This window comes from Ruditapes philippinarum, unplaced genomic scaffold (assembly GCF_026571515.1).
Source record: "Ruditapes philippinarum isolate M1 unplaced genomic scaffold, ASM2657151v2 ctg2605_1_1_1_1, whole genome shotgun sequence".
Taxonomy (NCBI): Eukaryota; Metazoa; Mollusca; class Bivalvia; order Venerida; family Veneridae; genus Ruditapes; species Ruditapes philippinarum.
This window is the reverse complement of record NW_026864950.1, coordinates 1-23078: the sequence shown is the minus strand read 5'-3', so window position 1 is coordinate 23078 and position 23078 is coordinate 1. Positions and strand designations below refer to the sequence as shown.

The following is a 23078-nucleotide window of genomic DNA, read 5'->3' as shown; positions in this document are numbered from 1 at the left end:
ATATAGTTTACATATGTGTAATATTTCAGTCATAACGATAATTGCAATAATAATGGGCCGTTATTTCCTGCTGATCCGTTGTTTTCAAGAGTTTGGAACGCTATTTCCATTGGTATAATAATAATGCTTAACTGCTTTGCGCTCGAGCAATATCAAATCAATATAGAATTATAGCCCAAGCCTATCTAATTATTCACAACGTTTCGAAATGGAATTTACAGTAAAGATACTGCATCTAATAAAATTATTATGTTCGGAGCTGTAGCCATAGCAACGAGCGCGAAATCCAATTTAATCACCAGTACATCTGTGTTATTTAGTTTAGAAGAAATAACTAGGACCTAACAAAGAGAGTTTTTTTTCTGATGGGGCAATAATAATTTCAACGGGACATTTAGAAGAAAAAACACCAAGCACGACAATAAAGTAAAATAGTTCGGTAAAAGTGGTTGTTTCGATCATCTGCAAGAAGGACCTGTGCTACAAAACTTTGGTAAGTTTAAACTTTTGTATCTAAAAAGTATTTTGAAATGTATTTAAAATTTATTGATCTAAATTTGATTCATGGGAAAGATATTTTTCAGCAGTAAAATAGTTTTGAAGTATTTTGTTATCTACACTGTTTTATAAAACGTTTTGTCAGTCCTTAATCTCATGTTTATTTAAATCTTACTTGATATTTTATAAATGTGAACTTTAATTTAAATTTTGAATTTTAATGTTAATGCATGCGGGCAAAATGATAAAACAAATAACAATGATTTTAGATATATTTTTGACAAGAGAAACTGCGCGCAGCTGTCTGTGCCGGACGCAGCGCCTCGCGTGCTTTTATCGTAAATTCACTGCGCGCTGTAAACTGTCAAGTGGGCGTGTCTGTGGCAGAGTTGAGGCTTGAAAATAATGGGTTCGAATCTTCACTGCATGTTCAAAGACTTATTAATTTATCGTTTATTTTCTATTATCATTTATCAAGAACGGATGTATTAATATATGCTGAGACTATTACAGTACTGAATGAAATTGAAATTATTTCACTTTTAAAAAAATCTCACAAGTTTCTTATTTCAGACCTAATTATATTTATTCCCAAATCAACTAATTAGTACTATTGTTTATTCCTTAAAGATGGAATGCGCCGACAGAATTTAATTAATACTTTTTTTTAGTATCGATTTCAGAATAAAAGTCTCGAAACAAAGTAAGAAACTTATATGAAACCTAACTATTCGAATCAAAGCAGTATAACTGGTGTTTTTTTACGAAACATATGCCTAACGGGAAATGGTATACTTACATGTACTCGACCGACCTCACAAATAAATTAAATTACCATGCCTGTTTAAATATCTCTCGTATGCTAAGCCTGTTTGTAATTTTCTGCCTTTAAATATTTACTTTTATTCGTTTATGATATTTGAAGAATTTTATGTTGAAACGCTTTTTGATTAAGTAATAAAAAACCTAAAGTCTAAATATTATTATGTTTGATATTCAACTTATAAATACCATTATAGCTAGAGCACGTGTTCATAGTTTCTGCATCGTAATATTAAACATGTTTAAACGTTTATAGTCATCATAGAGTTAATGTAAATTGAAACGTTAACTTGGGATTTTAAACCTGACATGTATACCTATCTAAATAGCATTATTTCGACTATTATTTATGCCTATATATTGGCTAATTAACGTTGTCCGGTAAGGGATCCATAATATCAGTCTATCTGAAACAAGATTGTAACAAATTTATCGTTATGAAAATACCATTATCTCGATTCATTTATACAAGATCACGTGGCCCGGTATAATAAACATAAAATGCCATTTATGCTATAAAGTAAATTATATTCGTCCTGATAAAGTTTCCTTCAAATAAATCGATTGTATTTGTTCACGACATTTATGAGATTGGACCGAGCTTGGCTAATAAATTTTGACGTATCCATTAGGATTATTTGAAACTTGTGGATGTGATTTAATAGGTAAAACAGACTTATATCTTTTTTGCGTTTTAATGAATCTTTTCTTTATCACATAGGTTATTGTTTTATCGATGGTTGAATGAGCTATATAAACACGGTGTTTTTATTGATATATTTTTGAGAACTCGGGGTGACTTTTAAGGCTATGAATATTTCCTCTCAGTATGAAGCGATATAAAAGTATCAATTAATAAAGCTGACTTTTAGGACACTCCAGCATCGACCGTATGTTACTTTGATCTAAGGGTTATAATATCTAATGTAAATGTGAGTAATTAGGTAATTGTTGGTGATAGATTTACATTCATTATAAAACTTATGTTTAGTACGAAACATTTATTTATGTTCGTTTTATGTGAACATGTTGTAGAATTATAAAGGTATTGTCTTGTAGATGACATGTACATATTGAAATGATGGATTCGGATGAGAATACCCGGATGATGATCCAGCTTGCGTCAATGATGATGCAAAATCAGAATGCAATGAAGGAAGTACAGACTCAACTTGAAACGGCGGTGCCAAAAGAAACTTCCGCTGAACAAAATAGTTCGCAGAAGAAAAAACAAGCACCGAGTCCTAGTGCGATCCAGGTTGGTTCAAACCCTGCTACATTTGGAATGGATCCGAAATTGATGGCCGAGTTTGCAAGGCAGATAGTTATGAATGCTAACAATTTGTCCGGTCAAGAAACGGTACAGAAACGCAGTCAGACGGAGAAACCAGCGACAATTGCGCAAATTATACAGTCACAACAAAAAGGACAATCCACTACAGCGCAAAATTCAAGTGAAGGTAAAATATTTGTATACAATCAACTGCCTGAAGCGACTATTCCTCAAGCCAATGGTGATATCAAGCCAGATTTGAACATGCTAGCTGCCGCAGCGGTCGCAAATGGTAACTTTCAGTTGTCTGCACCAATACGTCATACCAATTCCATTGGACCAATCAGAAACAAATATGGCAGAATACTGAGACCAGGCATTGATAATTTTGGCCGTTTTGAAGCTGTTGCCAACCCGGGACTCATCATGCATGCAATGGAACTACTGAGACAAAAAGATAAGAAGAAACGCGGACCAAAAGAAAAGGAGACGTTCTCAGTATTTATGTATTGTCTACCTGATAAGAACTCCAAACTTCCGAAGTTTTCCTCACTTGACCCAATTGAAAGGGCGCTAGTAGATCAACACCAACTAGAAGGATATGGTAAGTGGCAACATCTATTCCATAACTCTAAAATTCTTTATGGTACCAAATTATACACATATCTTAATGCGTAAAGAAGTTGGCAGTCACTTGTGACAAATTGCTAGCCTTTAGTTGATAACTCAGACACATAATAATGTTGATTTGTAAGAGATGACTGAACTGTTGTTGAATTATTAAATGAAACGGCAACACATTTAACAATTAAACCATGACGAAAGATGTACTTTTGTTTAATCGCATTATCAAGAAAAAAGGTCCATAATCACTCTCCCTGTTCAGCAAAAATCAGAAAGTGTTTACCCGAGACTGTTTCTGGGTTTATGTTTGTGTACACTGATAATATATAATCGCATTTTATAAAAGACGCTTTTAACATTGGCTTAAACTGTTTTCAACTTTTAGATTTCGTAGTTCCGTACAAATTTGAAAATGTGTGGAAAGTAAGTATGAAATGAAACGCTATCAAAAAAGTGTAGAAGAAATACACGTCGTTGATGTACTTTCATCTGAACAGGACAGTACTTGAGTACTTGTAAAATATTGCTATCTCAAAATCTTCTCAGTGAAAACTTAATCTTCTGCGTCTTAAACATTCAAATATAATTATCAACTGAACGGATATTTTATTGATATTCATAAATTTATCAATAATATATTTGTTTGCAGTTATTTATTCATTGAGAACATGTAATATAATTCCTAATACATTCTATGCTTGGTGACTGTATCATTTTATAGTTTATGTTTTATACATTTATAGTTTGAATACTGACGAAGTAGTGCTTTTACTTTGTATACTCCATTATATGAGGCTATCATCACAAAATTTATGTTAACACCATTTTCATATCTTTTTTATTGAAAATATAAAAATTTCGCGCCTTCATTTTTCAGAACAAGAGTAATTTTAAGTGGAAGTAAAATGCAATATTACCATACATGCGCATGAAATTGAGGCCGTTACTATTTTCTTGTTCTTTTAACATGCTTAAAAGAAATAGATTTTTAAATTTAAGAATGCCAAAAATGCAGAATAATTTTATTTTTATATATATTCACGCTGTCATAATGTTTGTGTCACAAAAATGTTTCATCGACATGGGTTTGAATCAAACGCAGACGAAAACAGAAAATGTATCTTGAGCGTTTTATGAACGCTCTCATTGTATTTTGTTAAAAGGGAAATAAATAAAATTAGATTGTTCATTTCAAAGCACACACCCGTCATTGATGTGCAATTAATATTGTAATTTCCTTTTATTGTAGAGCTTTTGTTACAAGATTTCTGCAGACGACAATTTTTTCTCGTTTGAATGGTTATTATTTTGCCTTTGTTTCATAAATATCGTTATGAACTATTCTATTGATGCGATGTCGCTGTCGCTCTACGCGTCAGTTATAATCTTATCAAATAATTTCTGAATAAATTCTGACAGATGAATAATTCTAAGGAATAGGGACAGTGGCAAAATCTGCGATACAGCGCCTACCACTATTGATCATTTACAGCCAGTCAAATATTCATGGAATATTGGAAAACCAAATTACTCGCTGTAATAAATGAATTTTCAAATCATAACTTGAAATAAATGCCAACTCAAAATGCTATTACAAGTAATCAAAATAGGAATTATACTTCACGAAGACAAGAAATCAATGAAAAATCTATTTATCAAAGCCAAGAGCGGAGCTCGGTAAAAATCAATCGAAATGTGATTTTATGAGGCTATTGATTAGAAGTAAGCGGAATGTGGAAACTATAAGCGTAATGAAGAAGTATCAAGTAATTTTATGTTATATTAAATTTGTCAATTTACGTCATTACTTGGTATTGGGAAATATTCGTAGGCAGGACACCGCCAAATGTAGCAAGGAGAAAAAACCGATGACTGAAGACTTCAATGAACACGGCATCACTGCTTTGAATCGTTAGGTCATTTAAATTGATAATAAGCTCTGTTATAGACTTAATTGAAGCAATTCTCATAGAAAAAACAGCAGACATTAAATGCCAAGGAAAACGGGGAAATAGAATGTCTAAATTTGGCAAAACACAATTCAAATGAATGGCGCAATTAATTGCATTCGACATCGTCAGATTCATTTAAATTGTCTTCCATCATAAATTAAATCAATTGAATAAAATTAGTAAATCTATTTACTGCAAAGATGAATGTTTTTTTCTCTACATAATTTAGTGTAATTGAATTTTGACCAGTCAATTATAAAATAAATAACATCATTTTATAATGTGCAGGTTATCCTTCACAAGATTATATCAACGGTATACCGAGGAAAACCCAGCTCTGTCTATCATTTGACGAGAAGAAATTCATTGGTTACATGGTGGCCCTATATCCCAAACTGGAAGGTCGATTATACGATATGTACCGTATTGACAAAACACGCAGGCTGATCCGAGTAGAGGCCAACTCACCTCGTCAACTTAAAGACATGAAATACCAAGGAAGCCTTATTGTTATACCATATGTAAGTCGTACATATCACCACCATAAATAAATCTTGATATTTCTACCACATGTAAATCTTAATAATACTATCATATATAAGCCTTGTAGGTCGTAATGGCACTGCCATGGCCAAGTAAGTTATAATGGCATGCTGAACATTATGTCACGGTATGTCCATATTGTGCCTATTAACTCATGTAAACGCTAAATTTAATATGATCATTCGAAGTATCAATATGAGAACCTAGATATCAAAATCAGACTAAAGCCTGGAACAAGTTTAAGAATATAAAACCACTTTTGAATGTTTCTTTTTCCTGAACTAATCAGTACTGGTATCAAATGGTGAGTGTACGAACCCTCTGAAACAGATACATGTATTGAAAAGCCACTTGGATTACTGGTAGATTTTTACTTTTGCTGTCCTATACCGGTCTTAAGCTTCATTCATTATTTCAGGACTCGCAAGAAGACCGACCTTCTGCAGTTATTCACAGAAACTTTGATGATGTATACAATAATAACACTGCTCCGTCGCTAGGCAACCCATTAACTCTTCTACAGAATTTCAACATCCCATTGACAAGTCTACCTGAACTGTTACCCGAGGTTGATAAGAAACAAATATCCGACACAAAGAGAGAATTACCTGTGTTTCCACGGCAGCCAGGGTCGGTGCTGATAGACACAAATGTAGGTATTATATATCAAAAATAAGTAAATAAAGGCATTTACTTATTTTTAAGTTGAACGATCTCATATTGACGAAAAACATCATTGCAATCATATATACAATAATTTTTCAGAGCATTTTAAGATAAGAGAATAAACGGCAACAGTGTTTCATTCTACATAATGAAAAATCGTTTCGTAAATATCATGATATAAAACTGATAAATGTATCGATTTATTCTTTGTTATTTTTAGGGGAAGGAAAGTGTCAACGGAAGTTGCTCTCCTAAAGAAGAAATGGATACAAATGATGAAAGAACAGACAGTTATTTTGGTAATTAGTAAACAAAATTAAAGGTTTCAGCTGGTTACTCTTTGAAAACCTGTACTTAACCTCTGTATTAAACTTTCTTTGCAAACGTGATTATATAAGATGAACAATGATAAATGTCCTTTTCTCATTACAATACTATTAACTATTCAAGGATATACATATACCTCCATTTGTTCTATTTCATAGATGGTATAAAGATACTCCAAATGGCACGAGACATTAAACGTTGTCTGAAAGAGACCAAACATTTGCACATCAGGCCGGAATCTCTACTCATAGATCTACTTAATGCATACAGAGAAGATTCTGCTTTAGAGAAACACAAGATTTCTATTTGTTTCCAACTTCACGCCTCGCAAGAGAACGGATGTATGCAACCAGACGACCAAGTAAACCCCAGTACATTATTTGCCATGTTCTGGGAAGAAGCGTTCCGAATCCACTTTACAGGGACACATCATCTGGTTCCTTTGTTAGACCCATCTTCATCTAACGATTTCTTCCAAGTATGCGGAAGGATACTTGTACATGGTTTGGTACTTGGGAACTATTTTCCAGTTAGATTTTCTCCTGCTTGCCTTGCTGCTCTCGTTACTGAGTCATGTTCTGATCAACTGTCTCTAACTTCCTTTTACCAGGTGATGTCAGATTCGGAGAAGGATGTCTTAGAGACAGCAATTGTAGAACTTAAATCAGGCGCAGAACATTACTCTGCGAAAATTGAAAGATGTGTAAAAGTGGTTTTAGGAAGTTATGGATGCAAGAACATTCCAGATTCATTTGAACTAGACGCTGCCATGATCAGTATTGCCAAGACGTTCCTGCTTTATCAACCGCATTGGTCTCTTTGCCAGTTACGAGTCGGTATGTCTGCAGCGGGATTTGAACTTGCAGAAATCAGCGAGAGTGATATTATCCAGCTTTATCAACAACTTACACCTTCCGTGCCAACAATCTTACAGCGAGTCTCATATCACTCGGAAGAACCAAACAGTAAGAGTGAAGAGAAAGTGAAAGTATTATTTGAACAGTATTTACATAAAATATCCCGGAACAAACTGCGGAAATTTCTCCAGCAATGGTCAGGCTTCGACTGCACATGTGTTCCAAAGCTGACGGTAAAACTTACAAGTGATGAATCCGTCTCGGTATTTTCACCAAGAGATCACACTGTTCACTTGCCACAAGCATGTACCTCCATACAAGAATTGTCTCAGGTTTTTGAAGAACATATTACTGCCATTGATTCAGAGAGTAAAAGTACCTGGGAATATACATTGTGACACAACTAATGTAGGAAACAACTGCCTACAGGATCAAAAATATTGACTTGCCTAATGTCTTATCCAGTACTATTCCAGGGAGTTTTAAATATGCTGTTTTTAGTGACTTATGTACTAGAACATGTATATATATATATATATATATATATTATATATTATATATATATATATATATATATATATATATATATATATATATGACCTTTATAGGGTTGTAATTGCAGTTCGTTTGATTAACTGAGTGTACATATATATAAAGTGACATACAAGCCAAGAGTTTTTCATATGCACCTGATGCCATTTCTACCTTGTTAGATTTAAACATGATATGCACTGAGAAATATATGCAAAAATAATACTTGAGTTTATCTATTGCTGTAAGATGCTATTTTACACTGACATTATTATTTTACCATATACGAGTATAGTTATGTGGTATAACCCTTCATTAAATATATAAATATGGAACTTAATCCTTAACCTGCTGGGTGTGTGTAATAAATTTAACCAGCTTTAAATTTGTGACAGTCTCTTCAGAGTTTAAGGGATTTTCAATAAAAAAATAATACAAAAACTGAACTAAAAACGGTATAGAGCCTTGGCGTGCAGGCTGGTCTGGTGCTATACTGGTGACAGACTATTCCATTTTGGTTCAAGCATGTTCAAGAGTTTACAAAATTTTTTTATATCACCAGTCAGAAATAGCAACTTACAAACTATTTACATTTGTAATATTCAATGTATATTTGTAAATGTATAGTTTTTATACATTTAAATTTTATGGGACCAAACATAAAACAAAATAATTTCAGTATTTCTCCATATACAATGTATTGCATTCATAATTTAACAATGTCCTAGTCATGTATGTTTTCAACATGAATTGTATACTATGTATAAATAAATTAATATTCATAATAACACATCTTCATAGTTTCTTCTTTAAACAATAATAATAAAGTGACACTTGGCAGGTATAATTGACTTTCAAATCAGCAATAAGTGACAGTCTGTTAGGTACCTCTAAACTTGGTTGCATATTTCTGTTTTGAGTAAGCTAGTGGCTTAAAAAATAATCATTGACACTTTGATCTTTATTTCATTGACTGAACAAATTGGTTTAATTGAAGTAGAAATAAAGACTGCCTTCTTATAATCAAACAATAGCCAAGTAATAAATATATGAAAACAAAACAAATGAAAATTACCAATTAACAAATATTTACATGTATGAATAAAAATATGTTTAAAGGAAAAGTAAAAAAACAGAGCTTCTAGAAAAATTGTCAATCATAAAAAGAGGACTATGATGTCCATAGATTGTTCACCTAACATACATTGCTTTCTTCAATGTAGAAGAAAGTGAAAGGTCACATTAGGAGTGTCATTTTTATTATATAAATTGTAGTGGTCCGCTAGGAAATACTATATGCCAAATATCTAAAAAGTTATAGGTATTGTAGTTTTACACAAGTAGACATAAATGTGTTTTCCAATATACAAATTAAAAGTGCAAACTTTGACCCCAAGGGCAAACTTTTTAAAATGGACAAATAGGAGATGCTAAATACCCAATATAAAATGCTTTTGGAGGTAAAGATATTTGAATATGCTTTCAATGGGATAAGGCTAAATAAACTATGAGGCCTCATGTAATAAGACTTGCACTGTTTACAGAACTTTTGCAGAAACCACCTAATAATCATTCCTGTGAAGTTTGGTCAAATCCATCCTGTGGTTTACATGAAGATAATGTTAAAAAAAAGTATGGATATGGACAACAGATGGCCAACACATATTGCTTTTAGTGTTCACAAAAGCTCACCTGAGCTTAAAATAAGCACAAAAGACTTGTCCAATCACAATAATATATATGGAACAAAAGACAAAGAAAAATATCTTAGATACTATAAAGCATATGACAGTAAAATGTAATCTTCAAAGACAGACACACTGTTGATCAGACCTGATCACACTTAATCCTGTGAGCTGTGTGACTGTGGTCGGCCAGGGCACTGAGCTGTAAACACACAGTACAAGATAAACTGAACACACTTTATGTGAAAGCAAGACTGTACAAACCAGTTGAGAGATTTACATGTAAACATTTTATCTGAATCTACAGTTAGTTATAATTATCATCAAAGCTTTTACTTGTAATCATACTGACCGTACCCAAACTATTTTAAAACCAGTACAGTATAAGTTTTAAAATTGAATTAACTAATGGGGCACAAATGTCCAGCTATCCCTGAGCAAATATTTTCTACAAAATCTCAAAAATGATTGTTTATGAATGTGCAACATTCAATGATTGCCAAAGATTGATTTTATCCACTAAAGTGTATAAAAACTTATGTAGTTTTCTAAAAAATATTTAGGTAACCAGTTGAGCAACCAAGACTGGTACTAAGACTTTAAAGTTAACACTTATTTTTCTGCTATAAATTTTTCTGCTATAAAAGAGAAAACGCTATAGTAAATTGCCACACAATGAACTATGTGAAAGTATATGGTAAACCAAATAAACATGGATCATCCATTCATCCGTTTTCATTCTGTCTAGATTTCACTATTTCCCGTCTTTCTGCAGCTGTCAAACAAGGAGGTGCTGTCATACGGAACAGAGGACATGGAACAATTGTTTCATCTCCTAAAAAAAAAAAAAAATAAAGAACATAAGTAAAACTAAATCTATTAAGATATTTTTAAATATAAGCTATGCTTGCCTTCTTCCTTTTTCCAAAGGAGAACAAATCAGAAGAAGACCATTATCGTGAAGGGGATTTCAGAGACTTAATCATTTTTATAATACAGAATTTAATATCGGCCTTGATGGTAAAGTTCATTTACAGATCATGGTAATATTTTTATTATTTAACATGTCCATGTAATTAGTGTTGTTTGTTGTCCAAGTATGACTCAAATTTGTCAATTAATAATAAAGTTATGGCAATTTAATCAAAATTCAATACATTGACCTTCTTGGTCCTCAAGGTCAAACTTGAATAATTCAACATGTCACTTTTATCATATGTGTCATGTATGAATCAAATCCATAAAAATATGACAAATTTAAGATTTACTTGACCAAAATAAAGAGTAGTAATGTCCACGTATGAAGACAATAATAAAAAGATTATGATCAATGTTGACAGCAACAGCAATGGGAGAATGCATTTATTGTAGCAACAGCTCAAGTTTTTGAAAATTTTTCTTAAAAAAACCCCAACAAAAACAAGTTGACCTTAAAATAATATCAAAGATTGAGGTTTAGTACTTATATTGAACACACTGCACATTATTTATGGTAAGTAATCAGTTATATATTACATATTTAGACTATATAAACATTTACACAAATCTATGCTATTGGTATAGAGCCAGGCCAGCTTGTACATCTAAGCATTTTGATGTTGGCTGCTCAACGTTAGTATTGGTAAGTTAGTTACAATTATCTTATCTAACACATTAAAGTTCTACACAAAGTAACCGCAAGGACTAAGCTCAAAAAAGAGAGAAGAAAAAAAAGGTTGTTTCATTTTAAAGTAAATAATAATATCATAATTAATCTTTTTTCTTCAGTATTTTAACTGAAATAGTGAATTAAACTATATTAAATAACACATGAAATTAAGAATGCTTAAAAAACCAAGGATTTTATTTAAGTGAAAAATCTGTAGAGTTACTATAATTAATGATTTTCAAGGTATAAGATATATGATGACTTTCAAGCATTACAGGGTAATGAGGAGACTTAGCTGATGTTTTATGACTTGTGTCAAGCACCAGCAGGAACCTAGGGTGCGTTTCCCTAACATACTTACGTTATCATAACTGGAGTTTGATCATAACTTTTTGCGTAAGCATAATTTAAATATTTATTTGCGTTTCACTAAACTTTCTTAGCTAAGCAATTGTGTAAGTTTAAACGTAAAGTTACACTCACTAATTACTGGCGTAAATTGCATATTCTGTTTAATGAAAAGCAATTAACGTAAATTTACGTTTTGCCTTAGTCCAAATTTACGTAAAAAGATACGCAAAACTTATGGAATGTTGGTGAAACGCTCCCCAGGATAGAACCTCCTACAGGTCAGCTTTCTGGATATTAGTATGCGGAAAAATTAATCTGTATAAAATGTGATAATAACAATATGTGTTTTACCTGTCCTGAGATTGGTGAATATAAAATGACCTTTCATCTCTCCAGTTGAAGTTTCAAATGTAGTGCAGCTGATCCAAGCAAAGTTGGCACCTGGTTTCATCACTGGGTACTCTCCTGTAATGATTCAACACAGTGTCGGTTTGAATATGATGTACAGACAAACATTCAACATTATTACTGTATGGGTTTAGCGTAAGTTTGACAATTTAAGTCACATGATAAATAAGGATCTTTCACCTTACTTGAGTGACTCAGTTAAACTGTTTTACAACAAACAACTGCTCAATTGCTAAATATACAGAAATAAAAAATGATGATATTCATTATAAGTTCAATTCAGTTCTTAATCAAAAATATATAAATGACTTCTTTTTTTTGTTGAGTCTAACATGGCACACAGTAGAGGTCATATGACAACTTTACTGTTAGAGGAAGACCTCAGGTACCCCTCTGTGCATTATTTTATATAATTAGGCACTTGATAGAACCACCAATGTTCCGTAAGCTAGTTGGATAGCTTTCTCACATGAGGAATCTGGAACCTACAAAGGGTAAGAGACAAGTGGTTTGAAGTCAACAACCTTTACCACTCTGCTACACACTCCCCTATAAACAATATCAGAACCAATCTGAAATCAACAGAATTTATTCGTATTTCATACCAACAACACCAGGACCAGAGACTTCTTCCTCCTTGCCGTCCCCATCTTTAATGAGCCAGTACCTGGATTTAAGCTGGCACGACAGATCTGATGGTGTATCCTCAGCCATCTCAATTCTGTAAACATATATGAGCCACGTCACAACAAAACCAACATAGTGCGTTTGTGTCCAGCATGGATCCAGACCAGCCTGCGCATCCGCGTAGTCTGATCAGGATCCATGCTGTTCTTTATCAGTTTCCTACTTGTAATAGAGTTGGTAAGCGAACAGCATGGATCCTGATCAGACTGCACGGATGCGCAGGCTGGTCTGGATCCATGCTGGTCGCAAACGCACTATGTTGGTTTTGTCATGATGCGGCTCTTATGTCTGTATACTATAACTTATATAATCATTCAAATAGTAATGAATAGTTTTGTACTATTTAAAAGACAAAGTATAAGTTAGGTCACATTAACTTTTATGATGAGACTTTCCAGCTTTACTTGTGTTGTAAGACACTATATAGTGTAACAATCAAACCTGCATTGAGATAATCTATATTGTGATACAGTCAACTTCTATATACTGGTATGCCAGTAATCCTTGAAAAGGCAATCAAGATAATTCACGAACAAATTTTACAGATGTAGAGTATTTGTTCAAAGAAAGAATTATCAAATTTTTGAAAAAAGAGAGAGGTGGCCTAAAGTTTAAAGGGTTGGCTGTCAAACCTATGGATGATGTAATCTAGCTGTTTTCAGGATTGAGGTCTACTTATGTCGCAACCCTGTCTCCTAACATGTCATCAGTAAGGGTTATATCCAGGAAGTGCACTTGAACATGGCTATTGCATGTTATCAGAGCTTTGTAACATTAGCCACTATTATAAAATATCACTTACATTATTCTATAAGCGAAGAAGTTTGTTGGTGGCTCAGCTCTACTTAGTTCTGGTATAAAACATGTTGTTGGTTTAACAGTTATCCCAATGTTGCCATCTACACAACTAGGCTCGTGATAAAATCTATAAAACAAAATATATTATTTACACTTAGTTGAAACATCTACTTAAAGTCTTAAAACAGCAATTGTCTTTAGCAACTGCAACTAAAATATAGAAGGAAATACATGGTATATGTACATGTATATAATTATGGAAAAATGCTGTACATTTTATATAAGACAATAATGCACAAATTTTAGAATCAGATACATATATATGTATACGTAAAACTGATATATATCGGGCCTTATTTCAAGATCAGACTTCAACATACATATGTGAAAAAATGACATGTTACCATGACAGATCAATCTACAGACTGTGTTGTCAGTGATACAAATGACATTTTGCTTGGGATTCATGTACATACATGTATGTAGACTTATCAAGCCCTAAATGTGTACACTTTTGAGATTTATTAGCAACATCACTGCATGAGCTTCATGAAACAAATGAAATACATTTTTATCAAACTATTTAAAATATGTACAATATACTAAGTTTCACCAACCTTGCTTGAACAGTGAAATATCAATCAATCAAGCAATCAATCAATATTTGTCATTGTGAGTGACTCATACACCTGTTACAGTACAGTAGGATCATATTTATAAGATCTATATGTCCAATAAGTCACTGTATCAAGCAGGTTTCAAACCCATACCCATAGCTGTCAGTGACAAAGCTTGAAACCACCAACTGTAACCAATCAGCAAGAGGCCTTCTAACTTAAATCTTAAACACCAAATCAAAATACTTACTTAAGAATATGTTCATGGAAAACATAGAATGCGTTTTGTTCTAACTTGTTGGCATAATCAGATAACCATTCCAGAAATGTTGACCCTGAAATTGTTACAATATATAAAGTAGAAAGAAAGATGCATTTTAAGCAAGGGGCAAGGAGGACTCTAAAAAGAGGATAAGTAGTTCCTTAATGGAGCTGAAGAGATTTTTTGGGATTTTTGGGAAAAAAACTTAATGAGATTCTAAAAAGTGATGCTACAGAAAAGTATGGTCAATATCTAGTCAATGGTTCAACTGAAAATATCTACATGTATTTTAGTTCTTGGGGCCATTACAATATATGTAAATGGTAGTTTATAGATTTAAACAGTTGTTTGCAACAGAACCCCTTGCTAGCGGCTCGGCTCATATATGCAAACAACCCGACAACCATTTATATAGGGCCATATAACCTGTCAAAATTATTAAAAACTAATAATATAACCAATCAAAAATCTTTATAAATATCAACAATACATGTACAAATGTATATTGTTTAAATCCATACCCACAACAAAACAGTCAGCTGTTGATCTGGAACGATCATGCATGAATGAGTAAACAGTTTCCTGATTGTAACCATACTGATCTGATATAGCCATTATCTGTGCAGCATGACATACTTTATCTACTGACAGAAACACACAACCAGCTAGTGGTCCAAAACTCTATAACAAATCATGATTAAAATATTTAGTTAAGGTAGATATTAACATTAAAGTGACATTATGCTCATATTTTCATAGTCAACTTGAGCTAAACTAACTATATATTTCAAAAGATTAACTGTTAAAATGGTGATTGACCAACAGTTAATATTGGAAAATGTTTACGATAAAATTTAAATCTGCCAAAAAGATATAAAAAGACTGCCCCACTCTTTTTATAAAATGAATGTTTCATGTAAATTCTAGGGAATATTTACGGAAATTTCGTTTTAATCCATGCGTTGTTTATTGTTTATGTGAAGTAAATATTTATATTAAAAGGAATTATGGCAAAATGAAAACTTAATTTGACCTTCATTTCTTTACTCATTTATACCCTTGGATGGGCCTAATGTCACTTTAATTAACAAATCATAATATGACACATTTAAAATGATTAAATTGTTTTATTTTTAAAATTTTGTTTAGGTCACACTGGGACTATTAAGGTTATATGGCGACTCAAGAAAATACCGGTAAAGAAAGATCTCAGGTGCTACTAAAAGCATAAATTCTGACACACCTTGAGATCTGAGTACAGCCAATATCTACATACTTTATACCAACAGAAGTGAAATGAAAGAAATTTATTTTCAGTAAAGATTACAACAATTTCATTATGAACAAGAGTCGGTTGAACCGGGTGATGCTCACCATGTAGGTTTTGGACACAGAAAAGTGTGCCTCTTGAAGTGTCAGAGTTATGTCCCTGACAGTTCAAAGTGTAAAAATGAACAAAGGGCAATAACTCCAAAATAAAGCAAAGGCAGAGTTGAGGTTCTTATGCACTGCACTCCTATTTAATGTGATCAATCTACCTACAAACCCATTATGGTTTCAGAGCTATTTCTCAGACAAAGCTCGAAGTGAAAAAATTAACAAAGGGCAATAACCCCAAAATATATAAAATTAGGCAAGGCAGAGTTGTGGTATCAAATGGATCTATCTACCTACAAAGTTTCATGTTAATATCTCTTATAGTTTTAGAGTTATGTTATAGTTTTAGAGTTATGTCACGGACAAAGTTTAAAATGTAAAATTGAACAAAGGGCAATAACTCCAAAATTAGGCAAGACATAGTTATGGTTTTTTAGCACTGCACTTCTACACAATGAGATCTATCTACCTACAAAGTTTCATGTTGATATCTCTCATTGTTTTAGAGTTATGTCCCGGACAAAGTTCAAAGTGTAAAAATGAACAAAGGGCAATAATGCCAAAATAAGGCAAGGCAGAGTTACGGTTCTTGTGCACAGCACATCGTCTTGATAAGATCTATCTACCTACAAAGTTAAATAATGATAGCTCTTGTTGTTTCAAAGTTATGTCCCGGTCAAGAATAGCGGATGGACGGACATCCAACCGAATTGGGATAAAAGGCCATTTCTATTGTTATTTTCTATTGTTTAATAGAGGGCCATGGCCTAGTATTCTATTGTTACAGAATGAACCCTATTGTTCTCTTTACAGTAAGATGGCCCCTTATCCCTATTTGGTAGTGCAGACAGACAGATTGACGGACAGACAAAGCGGCGACTAAATGCTCACCCTTTGGGGAGCATAAAAATTCAAATATATCATCACTTAACTGTTCATTATGTACATTTATATTACATGCAATGAATACAAATTGTCCATTATAATGTAATTTTATAGCTTTCTGCTTAAAAACTGGTTTATGTCTAGAAATTTTGTGTCACAAACCATGCATTGGTTCAAAAGTAGTAAATTTTATACCTTGTATGTACTTTTCACATCATCTAGAGTTACAAGAGAGTCTGTCCTGATATGTGTTGATATCATGCAACCTCCCATTAAACTGAAATATAATGACACGTAAAATTGATTCTTTTTTCCCAAAATATATAATGTGGTGAGAGAAAAAATACATGTACAGTAGCAAAGATGTAATTCTTTTACAACATTTTTCTGGAAAAAACCCAAAACAAAACAAAAAAAACAAAACTTTTTGGAGAGATGAAAAGAAGGATAGGATAAATCTTGTATTTAGCTTGAGGAAAAAAAGTACTGATACATATATGATATTTTACATATTTTGCCCTGCCACTTTCCCTCAAGCAGATAGGTCTTCCGACAAATATGACATAGCACTGTGTTTTATTAAAACCTACTATCATTATTCATAACCAATTGTTTACATTGTTTGGATAAGCATAGACAGCTTCAAAGGGAGACAATTCAACAGATAATATCTAATAATCTAGTTAAAAAATATATATCTATCATGTTGCAGTACAATAAATGTATATTGTATATGTTTAAATTAAGTCTTACAATTTATTACTATACATGATTGTACTTTGCATGAAAAAATTATTAAAAAAGCATAAAAAAAAACTTCAGTCTTTATAAAATCTGGAGCTAAATTTCCTCTGTTTGATCTCATTTTAGTTACAAAATTGTTCAAATATTCGAGATATTGCTCACATGTTCCCAGTTTCAATTTAAACCTCTTGCATTATTTTACCAGACAATTTATATACTTAAGTTAAATCTCCTTAAACATAGTGAGTTAAATAATTTCAACTACAAGAAAACTCATTTATTTATTTATCCTTAAATTGACTTTTATTTCCATGACATGAAACATGCTATAAACAAGGAATACATAGCCTGGAGATCTTGCTGAGACTGACATGAAACATGCTATAAACAAGGAATACATAGCCTGGAGATCTTGCTGAGACTGACATGAAACATGCTATAAACAAGGAATACATACCCTGGAGACCTCGCTGAGACTGACATGAAACATGCTATAAACAAGGAATACATACCCTGGAGACCTCGCTGAGACTGACATGAAACATGATATAAACAAGGAATACATACCCTGGAGATCTTGCTGAGACTGACATGAAACATGCTATAAACAAGGAATACATACCCTGGAGATCTCGCTGAGACTGACATGAAACATGATATAAACAAGGAATACATACCCTGGAGATCTTGCTGAGACTGACATGAAACATGCTATAAACAAGGAATACATAGCCTGGAGATCTTGCTGAGACTGACATGAAACATGATATAAACAAGAAATACATACCCTGGAGACCTCGCTGAGACTGACATGAAACATGATATAAACAAGGAATACATACCCTGGAGACCTCGCTGAGACTGACATGAAACATGCTATAAACAAGGAATACATACCCTGGAGATCTTGCTGAGACTGACATGAAACATGCTATAAACAAGGAATACATACCCTGGAGACCTCGCCGAGACTGACATGAAACATGCTATAAACAAGAAATACATACCCTGGAGATCTTGCTGAGACTGACATGAAACATGCTATAAAACAAGGAATACATACCCTGGAGACCTCGCTGAGACTGACATGAAACATGCTATAGACAAGGAATACATACCCTGGAGACCTCGCTGAGACTGACATGAAACATGCTATAAACAAGGAATACATACCCTGGAGATCTTGCTGAGACTGACATGAAAACATGCTATAAACAAGGAATACATACCCTGGAGACCTCGCTGAGACTGACATGAAACATGATATAAACAAGGAATACATACCCTGGAGATCTCGCTGAGACTGACATGAAACATGCTATAAACAAGGAATACATACCCTGGAGACCTCGCTGAGACTGACATGAAACATGCTATAAACAAGGAATACATACCCTGGAGATCTTGCTGAGACTGACATGAAACATGCTATAAACAAGGAATACATACCCTGGAGACCTCGCTGAGACTGACATGAAACATGCTATAAACAAGGAATACATACCCTGGAGATCTTGCTGAGACTGACATGAAACATGCTATAAACAAGGAATACATACCCTGGAGACCTCGCTGAGACTGACATGAAACATGCTATAAACAAGGAATACATACCCTGGAGACCTCGCTGAGACTGACATGAAACATGCTATAAACAAGGAATACATACCCTGGAGATCTTGCTGAGACTGACATGAAACATGCTATAAACAAGGAATACATACCCTGGAGACCTCGCTGAGACTGACATGAAACATGCTATAAACAAGGAATACATACCCTGGAGACCTCGCTGAGACTGACATAAAACATGCTATAAACAAGGAATACATACCCTGGAGATCTTGCTGAGACATCTTGACCATTATGTATTCTGTATGATAATCTAAGATCCTCCGGCAGTGGATGTTGAATATGCTCCTCCACTGCCCGCAACTCCTCCTCCGACACTCCATCTACAAACAATCCAAACAATACTTATATTTTTGCACTTTTGTTTTATAAATTATTTGTCTGTGGTTAAAGGAAATAACTCTAAAATGACTTAAATAAGTGGAGGGTAAATTGTCATAAGCTTACAATGACTCATATATATGAAAAATTTATCTCCACAAACTTGTAAGATTTGGCACTGTTTCAACTTTGTATCTACAATTATTTATTATGGAAATACTTTTATATGTGCGCTACCAATTTTTTTTATTTCTTTTTCCATTTTATGTACAGAGAAGGGCTTTATTTGATCTTTGCAAAACACAGAAAAATGACAAATATTTCTAGATTACCCATGTAACAAATGTATTATCCTAAAACTTAGTAAAATAACTTTTTTTATACATAAAAATTGTATGTAAAAAAAAATTCAAAAAATTAAAAGTTCATTATATAGCTACTATCATTATATATATACCTTTGACTAATGCTAACAAAATACAAATTATATAAACCAAGCATGAATCAAGTGAAGTAATATAATTATTATAATCATTATTCAAAGCTGACCTTGTAATGTGGCTAGTATGGATGGACAGTTCTTCTCTAAGAATGCCTCAATTTTATTCCAGGCTTGCCGTATCTCCTTGTAATTTTTGTATCTACCATATTCTTTGTACAATGATATAAAATGTTCATACCAAGTCTCTCCTTTCTCACACCTGAAAATTAAAATGAAAATATCAGAAGGTGCATATCAGTCAATAACTGTAGATAACATGAGAAATCTATGAGAAATGCCACATGTAAAGACAGTCAACTGCTTACTACACATATTTGGAAGCAGATTATGGTAGTTAATAGTTTATTTTTAGTGTTTGAATGAACAATGCAGGTGTATGTTTTTTAAGTCTCCTTCCTAAGAATTTCCACAACCTGAGCTTATCAAAGAGATTCAACCTTTTTCTGTCTTAATAAAGTTTTATGAATTACATGTCACAGGGTGAGAAACATTGTACAGTGGTCAGTCTGACCAAGAACACTAACTTGGGAAACTAGAAATAGCAACAACTCTACCAAATAAGCTTCCAGGCAGTTTACTTTTTTCGTCCAAATAAGTGAACAGTTAAATAGCATAATATTAATCAGAAATGTTTGATAAGTTACTCACTGTAAGTTGAGGAAGTAGTGTTCACATTGCCAGCACCAAAGTGAGTCATCCTTACATAGTCTATGGAACCTCTGATTCACACAAGACACACTGAAATAATATATTATTATATGTTAAATATGTTCTAACATGAAAGTTTTCAAACTGCTAGACCAATAAAATTGTAGTGCAGAAAAAGGATTATAGCGCCAGTAAAACATCTAAGAATTTATCACATTAGCATAACTTTTTCATGCATTAAGACCTGCATTATGCTGGACATAATTATAAGAGCTCTAGTGCTTTATTTGATAGGAATGTATATTAATCTAACTATTTTCATAACATATATTAGTTCCCACAACAAAATTAGCATATAGAAGAAGAAGAAGAAGAAGCTTTATTCTTTCATAAATCTCACAATACACAATTGACAAAGCCATTATAGCTCATAGTCACATTTCGGTATATACACTTTTGAATTAATATTGGCATTAGTCAACAACAAATCTGTCAGTAAAGTAAACAAAATATATATGAAAATAGTAAGATGCAAGAAACAGGATACACTACTCTTACAAGATTTAAATGCTTTTGATTCGTAATTACTTCCCTTACATTTCAAAATATCTATTGTCTGAGATAGTTCATGCCCATAAACAAGGGCGTAGCGCCCATTAAGCACAATACGCAATTGCATATAAAAAAATTCCAAAGGTAAAAAAGTAAAGTTGAGAAAATCTAAGTTTTTATGATTCTAGATCTCCATTTCTGTTTACAAAATATTTCGTTGTGTCATACTGTTTACAAGTGTGCCACTCTATCATATGACGTTTCTATTTGTTATCGTAATATATGTGCAATAGGAATTTAAGTTTGTTGTTAGCTCGAAGCATTTAAAAACTTATTACACAAAGATAAATGAAAATCTCAGCATTAATTTATCTACAAACTAGGCTCATAATAACTTATCGTTGGTTAAATTCTCAGAAAATAAAGATTATTAAGACTTTTCTTAAAGATTTAGACCAATCCTTTCCAAATCGTTTCCTTTGAAATGGCTCTATTTTAAAACGACTTTAAACCTTTTAAGTTTTAGATCAAGATTTTAAAAATCATCAACTCGGGGCAAAATTTAATTCCTGGTGTGTTGTTAGTTGTCAAAATGAAAAGAAACATCCGCCAAATTCCAGGAAAAGCGACCCTGTTTATATGGTCCTAAAACAGGACCCTTTTCAAGTCGATAATGAATCTGACCAGGCAGAAACAAAACAGAATTCACAAGACCTGGCATGTGATAAGCAAATCAGACGCCAATGTCGCGTCTCCTTCTCTCCCTTCTTATCCATCCACCTCCTCCTCTTTGTCTCCCCCTGCTTCTTTTCACCTCGAGAACCGCTAGAAGCTCCCTGGGAGCACGATTCCTGGATGTCGGAAGTATTGATTTCATGATCTGCATCCTTAATCAAACTTCACATGGAAATTTTTTTGTGTATGTTTATATGCACGTGTAAAATTAGAAAACTACAAGGCGTACACTTCCTTTTTTCTTCACAAATCTGTTCGAAATTATAATGAAATAAGTTAAAAAGTGAAACAAGCAGCTATGTGTTTATCAATTTATGGGGAAAAATGATTTGAAATTGCTTCATGCTTTACGTGCAAAAGGTGCTTCAAGACATGCCAGAGCCCACGATTTAACATCTAATTTTTCAAAATTTTCCGGGGGAGACCCCCCGTACCCCCACCAGCGGGAGGGGGACACCCCCTCCCGCACGCTCCCCCTCTCGGCACTTCGTGCCTCGCTTATGCGTATAATTTTTCAAGCCTTAGCTACGCCCCTGATAAATGCATGTGGAGTAAAGCAATTTACTCATCCAAAATAATAATAAAATGTTCCAACAATGAAAAAGAATAAGGAACAAGCCATGTATGTAAAGTGCAATAAATACAATTAGTCATTGAGTTCTGATAATGGCAATTGAGTTCTCCTTTTTTAATGCTAATTCAATGTTAATGATAAATCGAAAAAAATCTAAAAATGTTTAAGAAAAATGTGTTGCCATGAGAAGTTTATTATCAACACAATGAAAGATTTACTCTTTTGCAATATTTGACAGTTTATATCAAAGACATAAACTTACTTGGATAAATCTTTATAATGAAGAAATCGTAAAACAATTAGCAGAGATTCATCTGGTAATGACAGCAGCATGTTTACCTGTCAACCTGTATAGATAGAGAAATATAATTATCATAACTTTAAAAGACAAGTAAAATGAAAAGTAATCTAGTAAACATTTGAAAATATTGTACTCGTCTAACACGCAAGTAGTGTCTAATAATATTTTGGACGAATTGCTCTTTAATCTTTTAATGTTTGTCACATTTTGGCATCTTTTAGGCGTGACATATAAATAAAGTAACTTAAACATAAATAA

General features: G+C 33.1%; 2 protein-coding genes across 3 annotated transcripts; one reads left to right on the top strand and one right to left on the bottom strand.

The window, feature by feature from the left end:
• LOC132727373 (uncharacterized) lies at window positions 1-8099 on the top strand. 2 transcript variants are annotated; one of them, XM_060712814.1, is made up of 6 exons: window positions 1-493; window positions 2380-3197; window positions 5458-5690; window positions 6131-6364; window positions 6599-6677; window positions 6864-8099. In XM_060712814.1, the coding sequence occupies exons 2-6, from the start codon at window positions 2399-2401 to the stop codon at window positions 7958-7960; spliced, it is 2442 nt and encodes an 813-aa protein (XP_060568797.1). In that variant the 5' UTR covers window positions 1-493; window positions 2380-2398; the 3' UTR covers window positions 7961-8099. The 2 variants fall into 2 exon arrangements, with proteins under 2 accessions (XP_060568797.1, XP_060568798.1); XM_060712815.1 differs by lacking the exon at window positions 1-493 and adding an exon at window positions 1644-1985.
• A 667-nt stretch (window positions 8100-8766) lies between these two features.
• Window positions 8767-22922, bottom strand: LOC132727372 (F-box only protein 3-like). Its single transcript, XM_060712813.1, has 11 exons — window positions 22782-22922; window positions 20659-20748; window positions 20058-20209; window positions 19390-19510; window positions 17007-17088; window positions 15071-15230; window positions 14538-14622; window positions 13675-13797; window positions 12791-12906; window positions 12129-12242; window positions 8767-10613 (listed from the first exon to the last, which is right to left on the bottom strand). The coding sequence occupies exons 1-11, from the start codon at window positions 22850-22852 to the stop codon at window positions 10504-10506; spliced, it is 1224 nt and encodes a 407-aa protein (XP_060568796.1). The 5' UTR covers window positions 22853-22922; the 3' UTR covers window positions 8767-10503.
• Window positions 22923-23078: the final 156 nt, after the last annotated feature.